Here is a 17,759-nt window from a genome sequence, read left to right as displayed (position 1 = left end):
GTTAAGTGATCCTATCAGCTATAGGCGTACCATAAATGTCAAGAGCTCACACTTCAGCAGATAGCCCTTTCAGCAGAGTCGTTTTATTAATGGGAACAAACTACACACTTACATTTCTGCTGTGGTAGTGACACAATATAACATGTCTTATAAGCTTTACAGATATTACACATAACATCACTACACTGTTCATCAATCACTTCCAAGCCACCAAGTCTGACTAAACAACTATCAACAATGCTATACTCACTTCTCAAATGATGCTCTAACAAGTAGATGACACCTTCATGATGCTCAAGCTGCTGTGGCGTCAGTGCTTGGTTCCTCACTGCACAACACGCAACAAGGCAAATTGTTTTAGAGTGGGACTGTTTTAATTAAACACAACCAACATCACGAAAAAAAAAAATGCAACAACGCATTAATATGCCAGTACTGTCGAAATAATTTGTCTGATGCAAAGATGCAGGTCAGATGTGCTCGCAGGTCATCAGACACACATGGTCTGTTCAATTTGCCTTCACTTTTTTCACGACTTCACTACACAGTTCCAAGCTCATGCAGTGCCAATTCAGAGGTGCAGCCACAGCATGACGTCACAGCCTTCTGGGAACAAATGCAAGAGTGATGACGTGGTGTAGGTCTTCTGCTTCTCTCTTCGAATCTCTCACCTCCCGCTGCTAGCTTTGTCAAGCATGTGCCGTGTTTGTATTGAGAATGCCCATTATTGTTAGATTTGTGGCTGCCATGCCATCAGGAAAATTATTGATGTACAGTGGCTTTTTGCCAGCACTCCAAAAGCAAGAATAAGCAGTATAATGGTCTAGTGAAATGCTAGTCTGCAAGCTGGTGAGTGGAAATAAATCGGATACCTTGATATTTCGAAGGGCTGGTAGAAAACTACTTTGCATTCAAGTTCAAGCATCTTTCTAGCATGTCTCGAGACACATTCGAGGGCCACATACGAATACTAGTTTCTCTCCTTGGTGTGGATGCCATCACTGTCAATTAACACACCATTCAGCAGCACACTCATATTCCTTTTAGTCTTGTCTGCTGCCATGGGGCAAGAAAAACCGTCTGTTGCTTCACAACTGCACGACTTTGGCATTGTCAATCCTAGTGGTGCAGAAAGTTCAGGAACCTCGGTGTGAACTTTACCGTTTCAAACAAACGGTGCCGTGTAGAGGGTGCAACTCCTGCACCGCTGAAACGAACGATGAAGTGCAGCACTGTCTGAACTAGTTCATGAAGTGTAGGTAAATCGAACAGACCTACGATCTACCAAAATGTTGTTGGCAGCAGGTAAAGCTTTACTATTAGCCACTACGTATGTTTTACCTACTGGAGTAAGACTCATGCACGGTATGCAATCGATGCATGCCCAATACAATTCGATGCATGCCCAAAAGATTCCAAACTAAGCTGCCACATCTGTTTTGTAAGATTATAAGTTTCACAGTACTACCCCGGCTAAATTAGCTTGTTTAGGATAGCACATTGTTAAAAAGTGCAGTCTTCATATTAGGTTAGAAATGATGTATGGTGCATGTTTCTACACAATGGGAATAAAGAGAAAATGTGTATTCCACCTCATCGCTCTACATCTGCGCACTGTGATCATGACTACAGAACATGCGAAACATTCTACATCATGCATCATTACAGGGCACATTAAATAAGATTACAGACTAGTTACCAGTTGTTTGCTTCTCTTCTATATTTGTATTTCTCCTCCCTTTTTTCTTCTCAACATCAGCTGTTAAAAAAGCTGTCCGTGTTTGCCACTTTGGTACAGCATGTGCATGTTGCAGCATCACCTGTTAAGAGCTTATTCACACGTATGGAATAGATGCCTGCAGGCGATTTTCAAATATCACCACAGGGAGACAAGAAGGTGGAACACTGCTGAAATTGAGTAGACCTTGAGTACATAAGCCTTAAAGAGGCGCTGAAACACTTTCTGAAAACAGTAGGAGAATGCTCCTGATCAGTAGACAACAATGTGCCAAAAACGTGCAAGCTAAATATTATTCTGTTACATGCAGCAGGGATTGCTACAATCTCGTACAACAGATTGTTTGCTCTATCCTGCGACTTTTCAAACCCCTGCTTTTCTTTTTCATAATAGGTAACAATGTGAAGTGCTGCCGCTTATAGACATCAGCCAGTGGACACCCCGTGCAGGCACACTCTTTCAGATTTTCTAGAAAACAGGGAAGTGGTAGGGGTTAATGCATCCCACCAGTCTTGTCATCACTCCTTTGTTGCTCTTCAGCACCTTAGTCAGATGCCAGCCTTGAGGGGTTGCCATAAGTGCACCGTAGAAAGAAAAAAAGAAAGAAATATTGGCAAGGCATTGACAACAGTCCCACCCTAGCCGAAAGGAACCAATGAGTTGAGGGAGAAAGAAGAAAGCAGACTACCCTCAATATATCTCTATATATATTATGCCCTTTTCAAAAATTTCTTCACAAATATATTCCTTGAAAGGCACCACATTCATTCCCATGTTTTACTTAATTTCAAGGCAAGGTGCTTCAGGGCCCCTTTAAAGAGTGTGTAGTAAAATCCTAAAGTTTATACAAATTACCTAAATTGCAATGGACTATAACAGATTGTGCAGCCACTGCAGATGCTGACGACAAGGCCTTTTCAACATTTTTTAGGCATCTTCATGTAAACCTCTAGAGACTTCAGTGATCTCTGTGAAATACCCAGCATTAGCTAAAAATTGCATCTGGAAGTCCTCGCAGGCCTTTATTGGCTTGCTCTCAGCTGACGCTGTTCTTCATGTATGCCTACTCAACGTTTGCACAGACCTGTTAAAGAATTTCGTGTGCGTGTGTGAGCATATTATAAATATATGTGTTTTTTTAATATCATTGTGGTCACAAATGGTGCACAGAGATGGTTGCCCATTCTGATGTAATTAGTTAGAGATTATATTATGGTAAATAAAAAAAATAAGGAAACTGGTTTCAAATGAGTGTGGGCCATCATAATTGCATACATTATCCGACACTGTACTGCACCACTTTTTCTCTTATGACTAACAGAATGTTATCTGAAACTTATGAAATCGTGCAACTCAGAAAAAAGTAGCTGTATAACAAGTGCCCAGTTTAGTTTATTATTCAAAACCTCATAATAGGAGTAAGCCTGCCATACCAGGAACTCATCACATTGCGTATTACATAAAACTGAAGGGCACTAACTCGACCACAGCAATAACTTGTCAACACAACATCCCACCATACAACACGAGCCTCGAAATGTTAACGACTGCGCATCGCATTTTTAGAGAAAGCTAAAGCACAACAAAGAGGAACCCTTGAAAACTGTCCAGCTACTGATTGGGTCACCGTTCACCTTCTTTCCGCAAGTTTTTCAGTACCTCCCGACACTGGAAGACGAATTGTTGAGCTTCCTTGTCGATTCTGTCTCTCTCAGCGTCTGTCATCCGCGATGTGTTGTACATCACCTGGCTACAAAAATAAAATTATGAACAGAAAAAAAATATAAGCGGTCAGTGCAGGAAACTCATGCTCGTATTGTACACGAGACAAATACTCTAGTTAACTTGCAAGTCAAAACCTTACTTGCAGTGACAACGAAAATCCTTACGTTGCGTCTATGTAGTCATTTCTGTGCTCCCTGAGGAAGTTTTTCATCTTCGAGATGTTAGAGTTCTGCCAGAGATAGCGACACATGTCAGTGAAAAGGAGCTTCATAACCATTCAGTAGAGATTGGAAAGTCAGAACAGATGACAAGCTGTTTCGGATAGTCTGTAAAATAACTTTTACGGAGACAACCTACTTACAATTTCTCTAACCCGGTAGCCAAAATCGGAGGGTGGCTGCCTTGGTTTCAGTATGGAATTCTTGTCAGTATCTTTCAGCATACCGAGTGCTTTATTTCGAGTCCGCAAAGTTTTCACACATGCCTTAAATAACGAGGTCACATCCATTTTATCAAAAACACAATATGAACATGGCACAACATATATCACTGAGCCATAAGCAGCGTTTTCATGAGTGTATAGACTGCACTTCAGACGCTCCCTCAGTTTATAGAGTGGCCCACAGTCCACGGAACGAACACGGAACCACGGAGAAAGGAACAACGGTTAATTCGCCCGACGTAGCAGCAGTAGCAGCAGCTGACGTACCGAGCAACGTGACATAAACATTGAGCCAAGCCGCCAGAACACATGACTGTTGCACGTAGAACAAAGACAAATAATGTAGCTTATATTTACTTGTACTTAAACTAATACAACGCTTCTTATTTTATTTTTGATCCTGTATTATTGCTCTAGCCATCAAACTTTAAAAAAAAACATTTTTTTTTTTTTGTAGCCGACTGCCAAAGGAACGAATCCAAGTTGAGCTAAGCCAGCTAAGTGTGGTCGCTCATGCGATCGGCGCTATGTAGAAAAATAATGTTTTGTCTTTTATTTTCATTTTTGACCATTTGCTCGAAATTTGTACTTTGCGTATATCACGAAAACACGCAATGCACGTTAGACGATTGTGAATACAAGCCTCACGGACCACTGGTCCTCTGCAAAAACTTGTAAGTTTATGTTGCTGCTAATCCTTTGAAGGCACTGCGTCTTGGCATGCCGATTTCTGGTGCTACGTAACCGTTAAATAACACAACTTTAACCCTGTGAATAGCTTTATGTTTCATGTAAAACCTTAAATTTCTCAGGCCATTAGATTTCCTGCAGTGCTCGGACATCTTGGACCTCCAAGGAAATGAAACTGCGCGGGAAGAGTTGGGCTATGGTTGCACCAAGGTACGCTAGTGGTCGCCAATCTCGCGTGCTTTTTCAATTAAAGTTATTTGTTTGCTCGAAACAGCCAGTTATGACTCATGTCAGGGCTTTTTCTGGCACCGCAATGTTCATGCAGCGTTTCACTGTCCCTGTTCATGATCCAGTTCACCTGATTTGTACGTACGAGTATCATGGCCGTCGTTATTGTTTGTTTCTTTCTACTGTGCAATTTACCGATTCCTTCTTTGTGCAGTTTGGAGGATCCAAATACGAAGACGTCCAGTTTACTGCAGTCAACTGTTCTGTTCTGCCCAATATCGAGTGTTACGGAAACCGCACTTTTTTAAAAGACGGCTTTCCGTGCATTAAGTAAGCCAGCCTGCCTTTATATTACAGCCATAATTTAGAGCGTACTTCATCAATTCAAAAGCTGTATCTGTCATGCACACCATCCTGTGCCAGCTATATTTATTTGCTACTGTTTCCTTGCTGGAAAGAATTTAGCGGCTTGTCAATAGCCAGTAAGCCGTGAGAACATTCGTTAAATGGGTTACATTATGTAATCTTCTCATTTTCATGCTTCTTTAGCAATTGGACTGCTGGATAAAACAATGCACCCGTTCCTTGAACATTCTTAACTATGCATATTCCTGTTTTACGTACGTATGTCTGTTCTCCGTGCACACGTGAAACAGAGCTCATATTGATCTAAGTGCTCTACTCTGCTAAATTGTGTAGGTCCTGCATCCTTAATCAAAGCTGCTTTTGGAACATTGCATGAAAGGATTTTTATAAAAGCAATTCAGTCTATGTAAGCTGCATGTGACAAGCAGCCTTGAGCAGAACACAAGCACCCTATGCAGTGCCTTTTAACTGGCATTTCACGATGTTTTAATATAGGCAATGTCAGGTTTATTTCTGCACAAAAAGCAAACCACAGTTATAAGGTTGCTGTAAGCCATATGCATACCTGCCAACTCTCCTGAATTTTTCAGTAAAGTTTCACGAAGTTGGCCATATTCTACGATTTTATGAATGTTACGTCATGATTTACAAAAAACAAATTCAGTTCGTGAAAAAGATTTAAGTGTTCAAAGATAAGCAGGTGTGAGATTGCAAAAAAGAAATTGTGATAGTACTTGTGCCACCTTGTGGCAGCACAAGACGCCGTATACCAAAAGGTTACTCAATTAGTTTGACCAAGTTTATTCTGAGAAATACCTGAAGCAGGCATAAGTGGCATTAGCAAAGATGTTGAAATAGTCACTGGGATCTAAAAACAAAATGTTACTTGTCAGTCTCTGCTGTGCCAACTACGGCATCTGCGGTGCATGTAAAGCTAAATCATTGTTACTAAAGTGCCTATGTGTTCCACAGAAGGTGTGTGCTGAGGGCAACATTATTAAAACTGTGTGCTACCCCACCCCTAGTCCACATGATTTTTACAAATTTTAAAGTTAGCAGTTTGGCAGGTATGCATACGTAAGCGTAATGCTACCCGATTCAAATAGGGTTCAGAGTAGGCTATAACATTCTGACAGCTGTGTGAAGTTCGAGTGCATAACTCAGAAGCTCAGATGACGTAACTGTATACATGGTGCGCAATAATTTTCTGCACCTGGTAGTTAATGTACTTTCAGTCACAGAAGAACCACATTATAGCAACTTCACACTTAGTAAAACATTGCACATATTAAATATGAACATCAGTCTTGACTGAATTTAGTTCTGTATGGCAAATTAAGAAGCAGCTGAACTCGACAAACTTGTTAAGCACTGGAATTTTTCCATCAGAAAAATTTATTACTAGATTGATATCAAAGCTGTTGGTGTTAGCTACAGGTGTACCACAACACATAACCTTATTTACATGGAGGCCTCTTGTGTGGCTGCCTTAATTGCTTGGCATTTAGTTCACATGCTTCTTTTGCCCTCTAATTTACTTGCATGAACCAACAGAACTGACAGCAGTTAATCTCTTGGTACTTCTATGCTCATAGCATGTGTTGATAAGTAAGCTACGCAAAGCTTTGGGTTGACACAACTTCCCAGCCAGTTGGTTTGTAATAGTGTTCTATTACATAAACATAGTTGTATTACGTAGAACTATGTTTATGAATGAAGCTTGCTCTTATCGTTGAATCATAGTTGTTTAAAACAATTAAGAGAATTAAAAAACTATGCTTGTCCGTCTTCAGACAGTAAATATGTTGAAAATGTACTTCAATCTTCCCTTGCCACATTCTTATGCAATGTGATGCTGAGGTTGGTGTTTTGTTTGTTCTCTTCGTTTCTAGGTACACTGGGCACTACTTCACAACAGCGCTTCTCTATTCAATACTCTTAGGCTTTTTGGGAATGGATCGCTTTTGTTTAGGCCACACAGGCACAGCAGTTGGAAAGCTGCTAACACTTGGTGGTGTCGGCATCTGGTGGATAGTTGACATTGTTTTATTAATATCTGGTAATTTGATGCCACAAGATGGCAGCAATTGGATGCCCTCTGTGTGAAAAATGTTGGTTGTTACTGGCTCTTCATTCACATGTTATTTCTCCTCCCATGGAGAACCATAGTCATCACTGTCACTTTGGCTGATTGCTTATAAGCATACCTGCCGCATTATTCATACATCATACAAAGATGACATTACAGTGCAGAAGGCACATATGTCTGACTATTGTAAATTGGTTTCAACCTCTGCACACCTTGCTTTGACATTATAATTTTACATTATTTGTGTTTTAACAAATAATATAAATAATGTAGCAGTTTGTCTATTGCTTTAGTGAAATGTATGATCAAGCATTGATGCTGCTGTGGTGACTGCATAAGTATGTTTTCAGCCATTTGTATTCTAGTGAATGTTTTTTTAAAAGAAAGTGTGTGCTTGTTCTTTAGTGCATGCTTTCAGAATGTGCCCTAAAGCCAGCCCTTAGGGCTCCACTGTCAACATCTATTGATTTGACTATAGCTAATTTCTAATTTGGCATGCCTTTAAGTCAGCCAAATTTAGTACTTATGCATTGTAAATTATTCTTTGTATTGGAGCATTGGATAATTCAAACCATGCATCATGTCCTATCAAAGTCAAATTAAACAGAAGTTGGCTGTATTACATATGAACAGTAATTAAAGTTTCATATGGTGCATATTATGTTGTGATAGGATGCTTAACGCTGTTTCAAAACGGGCTATTTCTTGCAGAAATTACGATTTTCTGCAAACCTGTAGTGAAAACTGCACGTTTTCAGAACCTGGTGCTTCTGTGGAATGCACCTGAAGTGGAATTATATCTTTCAGACCCTGTGTCTACACATGCCAATTTAATGCCTCACAATTGCAAGAACTTACAAAAAGAAGGAAATTTATGACATGCTGTATATATCATAAGATGTTTAAGGATCTGTAAACGCGTGCAAAGAGCATAAAAAAAATTTGGAAGAGATGTGTGGCTTTTTACTAGTAATGCCAGTATGTGTTCACGTAGCAGGTTTTTAAAATTATTTATTTTGGCAGTAATTATTTAATAAGGGCAGCATTCCGGGCAAGTTGTTAATCCATTACTCAAGTGTTATTGTGCAACAAAAAAGACACGGATGTAAGAGTTGGTGTGTGTTCTTCTTCTCTTACGTCCATGTCTTTTTTGTTGCTTGTGCAATAATACTTGAGTAATTATTTATTCCAGACAAATTTCTAAAAGGACTGGTTGTCATTAAAGTACACAATACAATTCCATATTTTAAGGTACCCATAATTGAAGCATGTAGTTCACTTTGCAGAAACATTTGAATTCTGAAAACTTACATTTTAAATTTGTTCTACTGCTGTCTGAATTTATACATGCTAAGGGTGCAAGAAATGTCAGAACGAAAATTTTCAGCTGACAGAATTGATTATGTCTTTGTCTATTATTAGGCAGGATTGCAATTTTCTACGTACTTAGTTGCAGTCAGTACCTTGCTTCAAAGATATTTGGATGTGACATCTGATCTCAAGAAAGTAAAGGCCAGCCAGTCAGTCATTTGCAGCTGTGCTTGGGCGGCCTTCACTTCTTTATAATAGGGCATGCATGTATGTATGCCTAGCTGAGCAAGGCACATTTGTGCATTCATGTGCAGTAATCCACATATTTAACCTGAAAACTTCAAGAAAGCTTCCAGAACTTGTCGCTGGCTTGTTAGCATTCAAGTCTCACCAAGTGACATAATTATATGATCTGTTCTGTATAATAGCCTATTTGGCATCAGTACTTTTCTGGTCATCTGTAACCCACACCTTTGTGACTGATCTGTAGAGTGGGCCCCTCTTTTGCTGATATTTGTGTTTGTTGCTATGAAAAACAAAATGAAACAAGTAATGCAGAAACAGTGGCAGGGAGCTTCACAAATATGTGAAAACAACAGGGCGCTCAATATGCTAAATTTAAGTTTGGACTTATGGGTCATATATGACAGTTGTATTGATGAAAAATATTCTGTCACGTGCACTTGACTGCAAAACACAGTAGCCACTGTAAAGCTTGAGAGAATTCTAAAGCTATCAGAATGCAGACCACTCCACACTAATCTGCACCTTCTTATGAAAATATTGCAGTGCTTAGCTATAAATGTTGAGAACTAGGCCAATTAACTTTTCTTATAACCATTTCCTGATATACAATAAAACCTTGAATGGCACTTGCCATTTCCTTTTTATTTTTTTCGTTGACCATGTTTCAGTTTGACATCGCTTTGCACCGTGCTGAAACATTGCAAGCCTGTGTGTAAATTGTATGTACAGAATGGTTTTGGAACTTGTTCTTGTATAGATGCCGTATTTGTACATACATGGTCATATTTGCCTTTTCTTTTGTGTGTGTGGGTGTATGCTTTTGATGAATAAAGTGGCTTTTAATGACGAGTTTGCTAAAAGTTGTCTGCGTTTCCTTCAAGTTTTGTGTAATACAAAGACTGGTAACATAAATGATAGATAGTGGGAACGGAAGAAACTTTGCACAATAGCACAAACTGTTTGCGTTAATGTTACCTTACCCATAAAACTATATACGCTATCTTTATTAATTCTGTAGTGAATTGGTCGAAAACTAGTTTACAAAGGCAATAATGAAAGTGCACGGGAGATGGCTGCCGGCTATATTGTGCTGTGCAATCGCGTTGCCTTACGACGACGCATGAATTGAAAGTTGTAAATGCTCGACCGGAGGAACTGTGAAGGGGGGTGCCGGGTATGAAGGGAGGGGGTAACGTAGCCTTGAACTTTCGCTCGCCACAGTACCGCAGTCGCCCTGTGGTTCGCGTTCTCGCGAGAGAGCCGTTCTTTTGCAACCACCTGTCGGACGCGCGTAAAACTATAATCGTGACGTCATACTGCAATATGGCAGCCGACTAGGTGAATCATCTGATAGTTTGTCGACGTCTATGTAATTATTGAGCTTGTCGAGTGTCGGCCCACCACAGGGCTCGAAACTGTTTGAGCGGCCAGCGAATATCAGCGCAGCGAGTCAGCCGCAATGTGATCGGAGCCTACGATCTGGACGGACTTGGGTACATGAGGCCCATCACGGCGATCCTACTTCCCGTTGTAATTTTTAGGCCTAGTAGCAGCCAGCCTGCGGTGAAGTGCGTGGCAGGGACGTCAGATTTTGGCAGCTGCCTCTGACATACCACCCCTCATGTCATGTGCTCGAGTGAAAAAGTTGTCCTGACGCGTCTGCTTTGAGGCCAAGGTGCTCTAGAAGCATGTCGTCGTTTATTTCCAACTTCAAGAAGATATTCAACTTGGGCGGTGTAGGAGGAGGAGATGCCAAGCGTCGCAAAGTTTGTAGTAATATTCGCTTCGATGAGAATCCAGAAGACTTCTGGGAAATCATCGGAGAGTTGGGCGACGGTGCCTTCGGTAAAGTGTACAAGGTGAGGTGATCGATACGTGTTTCTTCGACGTGAGCGCTGAAATTGCCCATAGCTCGAGCGCGGCATCTATTGCATATCGCGCTGTATGACAAATTAGAGGTTAATTCTGAATGTTGTTACTGTCTTCGTTCGCATGGCGTACGATTGAAGTGTCACCTTGAAATGTCACCAAAACAAGATTGTCCTGTAAGTGCAGTAAGAAAAAAATTTCTGAGCGTGATTTAGCCCATCAGCTATCCCGTTGACCGCATCAAACTGAGCGGCTATCGTGAGTATGTACACGGTTTCCTGTTTTAGTTTCCTGTTTTATCAGCAACCGCGTGCTGTTTTCATGTCTAATTTCATCATGCATGAAATACGTTGTCTAAAATATGTCGCTGGGCTAACGACTAGGGGGGCTTCTCCGTGATGCCAGATGTCCGTTCCCCTTTGCGTATGTTTTGGGGCCGCACACTACGCTGGCATTCCGGAAATTCCTTCACTAGTAGGAATGCCGTTTCTTGCATCGCTTTTTGCCTGTGTGGGGACTACACACTTGTTTAGGGTGACTGCCGGAGCACATCTGTTGCGACGGTGTGCATAATAATATATTGAACTTTCTCTTGAGCCCCGTTGGTTACATTGATTTTGTAGAGAGGCCGCCATCCCGTAAGTGACCCCGAAAATTTCGCAGATGTTCGGAAATAGTCTCAATTTGTTTAACACTCTTATGTTTGTTATTACAAATACTCCATGTGTGGCGTAGTGTCTTGTCATTTCTCGGCAACAATATTTGAATGTTGATCAAGTTGTAAAATTTTTTTACGCGCATTCACTCAAAAACAAAACCATACAAAGAAAAAAAATTGTCATTGACAGGCTCGGCACAGAGTAACCGGCATATTAGCTGCTGCGAAGATATGCGAGCTCAAGGGAGAAGATGATCTGGAAGACTTCACAGTTGAGATTGATATCCTAATTGAATGCAAACATCAGAACATTGTGGACCTCAAGGAAGCCTTCTTTTATGAAGGAAAATTATGGGTATGTCTGCATTTTTTTACTTTCAAAGTGATCATTGCCCTTAAATATGTGCGTGTGCTTCAGAGGTAGAACTTAATGACCTGATATCAGAGGTATTGTGATTTGTGAACTGTGTGCACCATTACTTCTTATCACTAATGCTCACATGTGGAATAAAACCACTTAAATTTGATTGTCGGTTGGTGGTGTTCAAGCCCTGCTTCTATCAGGTGTTCAGAATGTAGTATATGAGCGAAAGACAGGTGCTAGTTATTGGTGTGGGGGCTTCAAATTCCCAAGCCAAGTTTGTTTCACTGCCTAATGTACAGGCAGTGTACAACTGTCAATGCAAGTTTTTTAAATGCAGAAGCCACCAGAAAGCTTAATTATTTTGCCGCAAAAGCATGGGAGCGTACACTTGAAAGCAAAACTGTGTACCTATTGTGTGACCTGTGCAACAACTCTTTCAATTCCAAGTTGTGTTGCCAGGTTGCAGATAAATTGGCTTTTTTGCAAGTTGCTGCTTATTCCGGAAAGCTTTGTGAACGTAGATGTCTGTACAGGTCTTTTTGCATTAGGAGATGCAATGGAGTTCATCATTTTGTAGCTTAAGACCTGTAACCGAGCCTTCACAGGAAGGGACAGGAAATGGCATTCTGTGAAATTTGCATTCTTTCTTGTTTTTGTGTCAGTCTAGTCAGCAGCCTAGTCGAGATGTTGTAAACAAGAGTATGTGTGGGCAAGGATTTCGCCATATTAGAGGCTTCATCTTCAGTTGTGTCAGCCACTGTATGGGTTCCAGGAGGATGTAAAAATGCCTCTTTGTATGGCTCATACATTATCTATTTTATTGACGCACAGCCATGGCCTTCTTGAGCTGAAGCAATGGCCTTGGCTTGCCATCGCTTAGTAGAGAGATTTGGCTGGTTTCCAGTGGAATGCCTCGTGAGAGGAGTTATCTGTCAACTGATAAGATATGAGGCTTTCCTGCTTTGCTATTTGTTTTCTTAGGCATGTGAACAATGCACCTGCACTGCTTGAATTGTATTGCCTGTAAATGTGTAGCTATTTTACTGATTTCGGTCATATACCACAAAGTGTGAAAGTCTTTCACTTGTGTAATCATTATGGCTAAAGTGGCATGTTAATTTGGTGGTCCTGATTGTTAGAAATGAGACTACATCAGTGGTATTTCTGTAATCTCTGCAGTGAACAAAGTTCATCTGATGTATGTTGTAACTTATCTATTAAAAGTTAGCCAGCATCACATTGGGTGCATAATGAGCAGATGTTTTCATTGTTAGTAGCGGTGAAGAAGACAAGAATGTAATGTTTTCCATGCACTTGCAGTTCAGGCTTCTTGCACATATCTCACTGCAAGATTGCTTTTGTAAGTTTTTGTACATATTATGTGTCGGGAGGCATAATTGAGCATAAAACAATTTTTGAGCAAGTTGACACTTGTTTGTTGTTATTATAGGTTCACACAGTATTGAAGCACATTTGTTTCAAACTATGGAAATTCACTGCTGCCATATTGGTGGTTAGCAAAAGAAGTCTCAGCAAACTGAGCTTTTCCTTGAAGAGAGAACTTAAATAGGACATTCATGTAGTAAAGAAATCAAGCTCTGCTGTAAAAGTTGACAGTGTTACAACAGATATAGGCAATTTATTTTGAGCTAAGCAGGCAAAAGTAGTGCCTTGTGAGCTTCCTGCAGTCAAAGATGTGTGAGACACCATCAAATTTAGTGTTCTGTTGTCATTTCTGGAGTATTTGGCTCTTGAACTAACATAAAATGAGAGGCTTCAGTGTGTTGCTCATCGTTGGTTTGTTGTCTGATGTATTGATCATACTTGTGCCATGCCATTATTTCTCATGTTAAGCCAGAAAACATATTTAAAGAGCGCAGTAATTGTAAGAGTGGATTGATTATACTATTCTGTGTGTGAAATTGCGAGAGCCCATATTTCAAGTGCATAAACTGTTGCTGCTTCCAAGCTTGTATCATCCACAACACCAGTTGGGAACTTTCTGGCGCAATATCATGCTGTGCAACAAATTGGCCTGTGTTTGCAAACAATGTGTTGTCATTTACTGTCTCACTGAAGCAAAACCAGTTATTAGGATATACATATGATAAGAATGTGTGTCCTAACTACGGTTGTTGCTTCAACGTGATGGGAGCACAAGCGTGTGTTGTCTTCACTTTTCGGTGCCTTTTGTGTCGTTTTGAATATGGACTTTAACCAGCTAGTTCAAACCAGCACCCTAATGTATGCTACGTTTTACAATAATGTGGCAACGAGTAGAAGCTACAAGGCAGGCTCCAGCTAGAGACTGGACAGATGCTCTGATGCTGAGGAACATATAGCACAGTGATATGTTCATTCACATTATTGTGCTTCTGCATTGCTGGCTTTAGCGGTAGCTTCTTCTTTTCCCTCTATCCTCTGGTAGCTTCAACACTAGTTAAGGAAGGAAGGTGTTTAAGGTCCGAAGTTGGCGCCCCTCGATTACTCGAATGCATGGTGGCAGCGCGAAGGAAGAGCTGTTGTCCGATAAAGTGACACTTTATTCAAATACCGAGGCGATTCCAGTGTCACGTAAAAATTGAGTAAAGATGCCTCACTGCGGAAATCCACATCAGCACAAAAGTGTTGGTGTTTGTTTAGAGATCTAGTGAACCTGTAAGCATTGGCAACTCACACTGATTTGCAGAAGTGTATAAGTAGTACCATTTATTTGCTTGTTAAATTGTAATGTAGAACTACGTGCCTGAGGCAGGTGAAGCTCCAGGATAAACTTTGTGGGTGTGTTTATTTTTGAAATTGAGCATGAACCTTCATAATAACTGTGAAAAAAATATCCTCCTGAAAAATGATTACCATATCAAAATGTGCAACTTAGCTGTATTTGGAGCATAAAAGTGGAAAAGTGGAGAGAGTTATGACAACTTGCTTGTCATCAACCTTGAGTAACATCTGACAAGCTGATTATATTTGCAACAGATGTTGATAGAGTTCTGCGAAGCTGGGGCAGTGGATGGGATTATGATTGACTTGGAAAAACCACTGACAGAGCCACAAATTCGTTACTTGTGCCATGAAATCTGTGAAGGACTTCGTTTCTTGCATTCAAAAAAAGTTATCCATCGAGATCTGAAAGCTGGCAATGTGCTTCTCACTTTGGATGGAGATGTGAAAATAGGTGAGTGGATCAAAATGCTTTTGTATATTAAAGGTTGGGAAATTTCAATATAAAATTACTGTAATTGTATTTGTGTGTGCATGTTTTGTGTCGTTTCAAAAGTCCTTTCTAAGAATACTTGATGGAGTGTGCTCATCACTGTTTAAAATTGCATTTAGCTTCTTCCTTTAGCTACGCTTAAGACCCATTTTCTGAACTACTAAGCCTAGCTCTTTAAGGGCTGCATCAGTTCGATCAGCATATCTTTGCATTTAACTGAACTACAGTTATGATTTTCTGACAAATTTCATAATTCTTTTCATGAAGTCTTTTCATTTGCCACCATGGCTGCGAGGCTGCCATGGCGGCAAGTGAAACTCGCAGATTTTTATGTTGCCTGCTCGTAAAAAAAAGAAAAATTTGCATGTGTGTTTGAGTGAGAATTAACATGCTTTTTTTGCCAGTAAGTGTATAGCTGCTCATCTGCCATTGTCAGTTAATGAGTACATCACTTAATGCATACCTGATCTGCGTTCCCCGAGAACTGCGTATTAACAAGGTTTTACTGTAATTATATTGGTGTTGAATTCTCCAGTTATTTGTATGTCAGCAGTGGCATAGTCTTAGGGCCTTTCATCTATGGGCACCATGTTGCTGCTCATATTGCATGAGACTGTACATATTGAAAACTTAGGTTTGCAGCTACATTACTCCATATTTTTTCAAATGCATAAGAATAAAGAAGGGCTGGTGGTAAAGCACAGCAAACAGGTTGTGCTAGTCCTGTGTGATGCTTGATATTACAGCCACAGTTGCAGAAACACATGCGTAGCATATTTAGATGTTTCACAGTAATTCAAAGCAGTTTTTATGCAAATAGAAGTGCAAAAGTAAAAGCTAAAGATGCCATCACATGAATATTTACTACTTAGAAATTATGTGTTGTATATCTGGTCTTCAAGGCAAGTGCACTGCTGAACAATACTTTTTCACTGCATTCATACTGACCTTGCACAGTTTTGCACAATATTTGTGCACGCATTCATGCCTAATGCATTCTGCATTAAGCATGCACATATGCAGGCTACATGAAGTACACTTGTGCATGGGACCATAACCACGCAGGGCTTATCAGTGGGAAAAGAACTGGCTTTAGACCCATTGACATATTTAATTTAAAATTTTTATTGATCATCTTTCATTCTTGACATCTTTGACGTTGCCATTTTTATTAATTTAAAACAGTTCCAGGAATATAAAGCCAGTGCTTGTAGTCAACGACCGCCACCACTTGGATTGTGTTCTCTGCTGCTTTGCATAACAGTGCCTGTATGTCAGTCAGAAAAGTGGTTGGTTAAAACTTGTTACACAACAGAGCAGCTAAAGCTACAGCTTTCAGGTAATGACTGATACACAGCACAGAGATCCTTTTACAGTGTCAAGAGTGTAAAGGCTAAATAAGTGCACAGCATCTAGTTTTGTCAAGCTTAGCTTGTGGAAGCTTATGCCCATCACTGTGGGCTGTGCATCAGTCATCACTACAAACCTACTTAGCTTCTCCATTTAGTACTTCGTAAGTGCAAAAGCAGTGACAGAACACAAGAGGAGACTTTTCTTACACTTTTGTCACTTGCTGTTGCCCATACTTTAGGTCGCCATAGCTACCTAAGTTATGTCAGTGTATACAATGCCTAGTTGTCTTGACACACTCTAGAGTGACACTTAGCTGAATACACACATGCTTGGCAGCTTTCCCAAGTGATTTTGCCATTAAGAGTATCTCCAAAAATTTTCAGACTTTAATACAGTATCAATAGCTTAATCTTGCTGCTGTAGTGATTCCTTGAGGATGTGCAAGCATAAGACCTTTGGCAATGTTTTCGCAAGTAGTGGTGTAGTGACCAAACAAGCAGAATGTTAGGTGGGCCATTATGAACATCTTGTGTATGAAGAGGCAGGGAGGCCTAAAATCATCAGGAATAACCAGTTTTGCCTATGCAGTAAGAGCCCAATTAATATTTACTGCCAAAATCATTTCCGAGTGGAATTTACTAAAATTTAGCAGAAGCTAGGAAGGCAAATATGTAAAATGGACTTAAATCTTAACGAGAGTTGCAAGTATAGCAGAGAATTTAATACTGATAGGCAGGCAATGCAAAGGCGGTACATTTATTTAACCCTTTAATGGCGAGACATATAATTACCCAGAATTCTTTTTATTTTTATCTACATATAAAAAATACATCAGGAATAAGCATAATTGACAAAAGATATTTAGCAAAAAATTTTTCAGCAATAAGGGGAAAACCCTACGTGGGAAACTGGAAGTGGGGTTCACCCTAAGTCATCAGAGTCTTCGTTTTCAATTTGTATAGACAGCTATCATCATATGTCAACAATAGGTGTACATTTAATTTGCCTTACATCACATGTGTGACACTACTGCAGCTAGATATCTTGCATCGGCCAGTCTCCTCTGAACTTGCTTTCAAAAGACCGTGAGTCTCGTGCCAAACTACTTCTTCCTCATCGAGTGTTCCTGGTCTAAACCAACAAATGATGCTCGCTGCCTGCCATTCAGTATTGACCAAAGACATTTAGTGAGAAGCTTCATGCTGAAACTCGGCAAGAAAAAAAATTGTTTCTAGTATGTTGCCTGTAGGCAACACTCGTCAATAAAGGGTTAATAAAGCCCCATACAGTGGCCAGCTTGCTAACCCCTCTCAAATAAACAGTGTGAATGTTTGTTATGCGATACCTTATAGCAGCAAATGTGTATTATTCCTGTATTGTTCAGTGCAGAGACAGCTTAATTCTTGGCCAAATGCCTGTGTACCTACATTTATAGGCCAGAACTGAGCTGTAGGCTCATGCTC

At 40.2% G+C, this 17,759-nt stretch overlaps 3 protein-coding genes across 5 annotated transcripts in view; 2 read left to right on the top strand and 1 right to left on the bottom strand.

Annotated features, from left to right (window-relative positions):
- The window catches only part of Syx18 (syntaxin 18), a 28,973-nt gene extending 24,790 nt beyond the window's left edge, over nt 1-4,183 (bottom strand). Inside the window, exons 1-4 of one of the 2 annotated variants that reach the window (XM_075677098.1) lie at nt 3,825-4,183; nt 3,628-3,692; nt 3,373-3,488; nt 251-328 (exon numbers count right to left, since the gene is read on the bottom strand). In XM_075677098.1, the coding sequence (XP_075533213.1) occupies nt 251-328; nt 3,373-3,488; nt 3,628-3,692; nt 3,825-3,971 (406 nt within the window). In that variant the 5' untranslated portion in view covers nt 3,972-4,183. The remainder of the gene's footprint in view (nt 1-250; nt 329-3,372; nt 3,489-3,627; nt 3,693-3,824) is intronic. The other variant, XM_075677099.1, reaches the window with a different exon arrangement.
- Nucleotides 4,184-4,387: 204 nt separating this feature from the next.
- amrt (TM2 domain-containing protein 2 amaretto) lies at nt 4,388-9,684 on the top strand. Its single transcript, XM_075677382.1, has 4 exons — nt 4,388-4,579; nt 4,718-4,805; nt 5,038-5,153; nt 7,082-9,684. The coding sequence occupies exons 1-4, from the start codon at nt 4,419-4,421 to the stop codon at nt 7,293-7,295; spliced, it is 579 nt and encodes a 192-aa protein (XP_075533497.1). The 5' UTR covers nt 4,388-4,418; the 3' UTR covers nt 7,296-9,684.
- A 448-nt stretch (nt 9,685-10,132) lies between these two features.
- Slik (Sterile20-like kinase) overlaps nt 10,133-17,759 on the top strand; it is a 121,363-nt gene continuing 113,736 nt past the window's right edge. For both annotated transcript variants that reach the window (XM_075677379.1, XM_075677380.1), the window contains exons 1-3: nt 10,133-10,694; nt 11,553-11,717; nt 14,706-14,904. In XM_075677379.1, coding sequence (XP_075533494.1) covers nt 10,524-10,694; nt 11,553-11,717; nt 14,706-14,904 — 535 coding nt within the window. In that variant the 5' untranslated portion in view covers nt 10,133-10,523. The remainder of the gene's footprint in view (nt 10,695-11,552; nt 11,718-14,705; nt 14,905-17,759) is intronic.

This window comes from Dermacentor variabilis, unplaced genomic scaffold (assembly GCF_050947875.1).
Source record: "Dermacentor variabilis isolate Ectoservices unplaced genomic scaffold, ASM5094787v1 scaffold_12, whole genome shotgun sequence".
Taxonomy (NCBI): domain Eukaryota; kingdom Metazoa; phylum Arthropoda; class Arachnida; order Ixodida; family Ixodidae; genus Dermacentor; species Dermacentor variabilis.
This window is presented reverse-complemented; position numbering and strand designations above follow the sequence as displayed.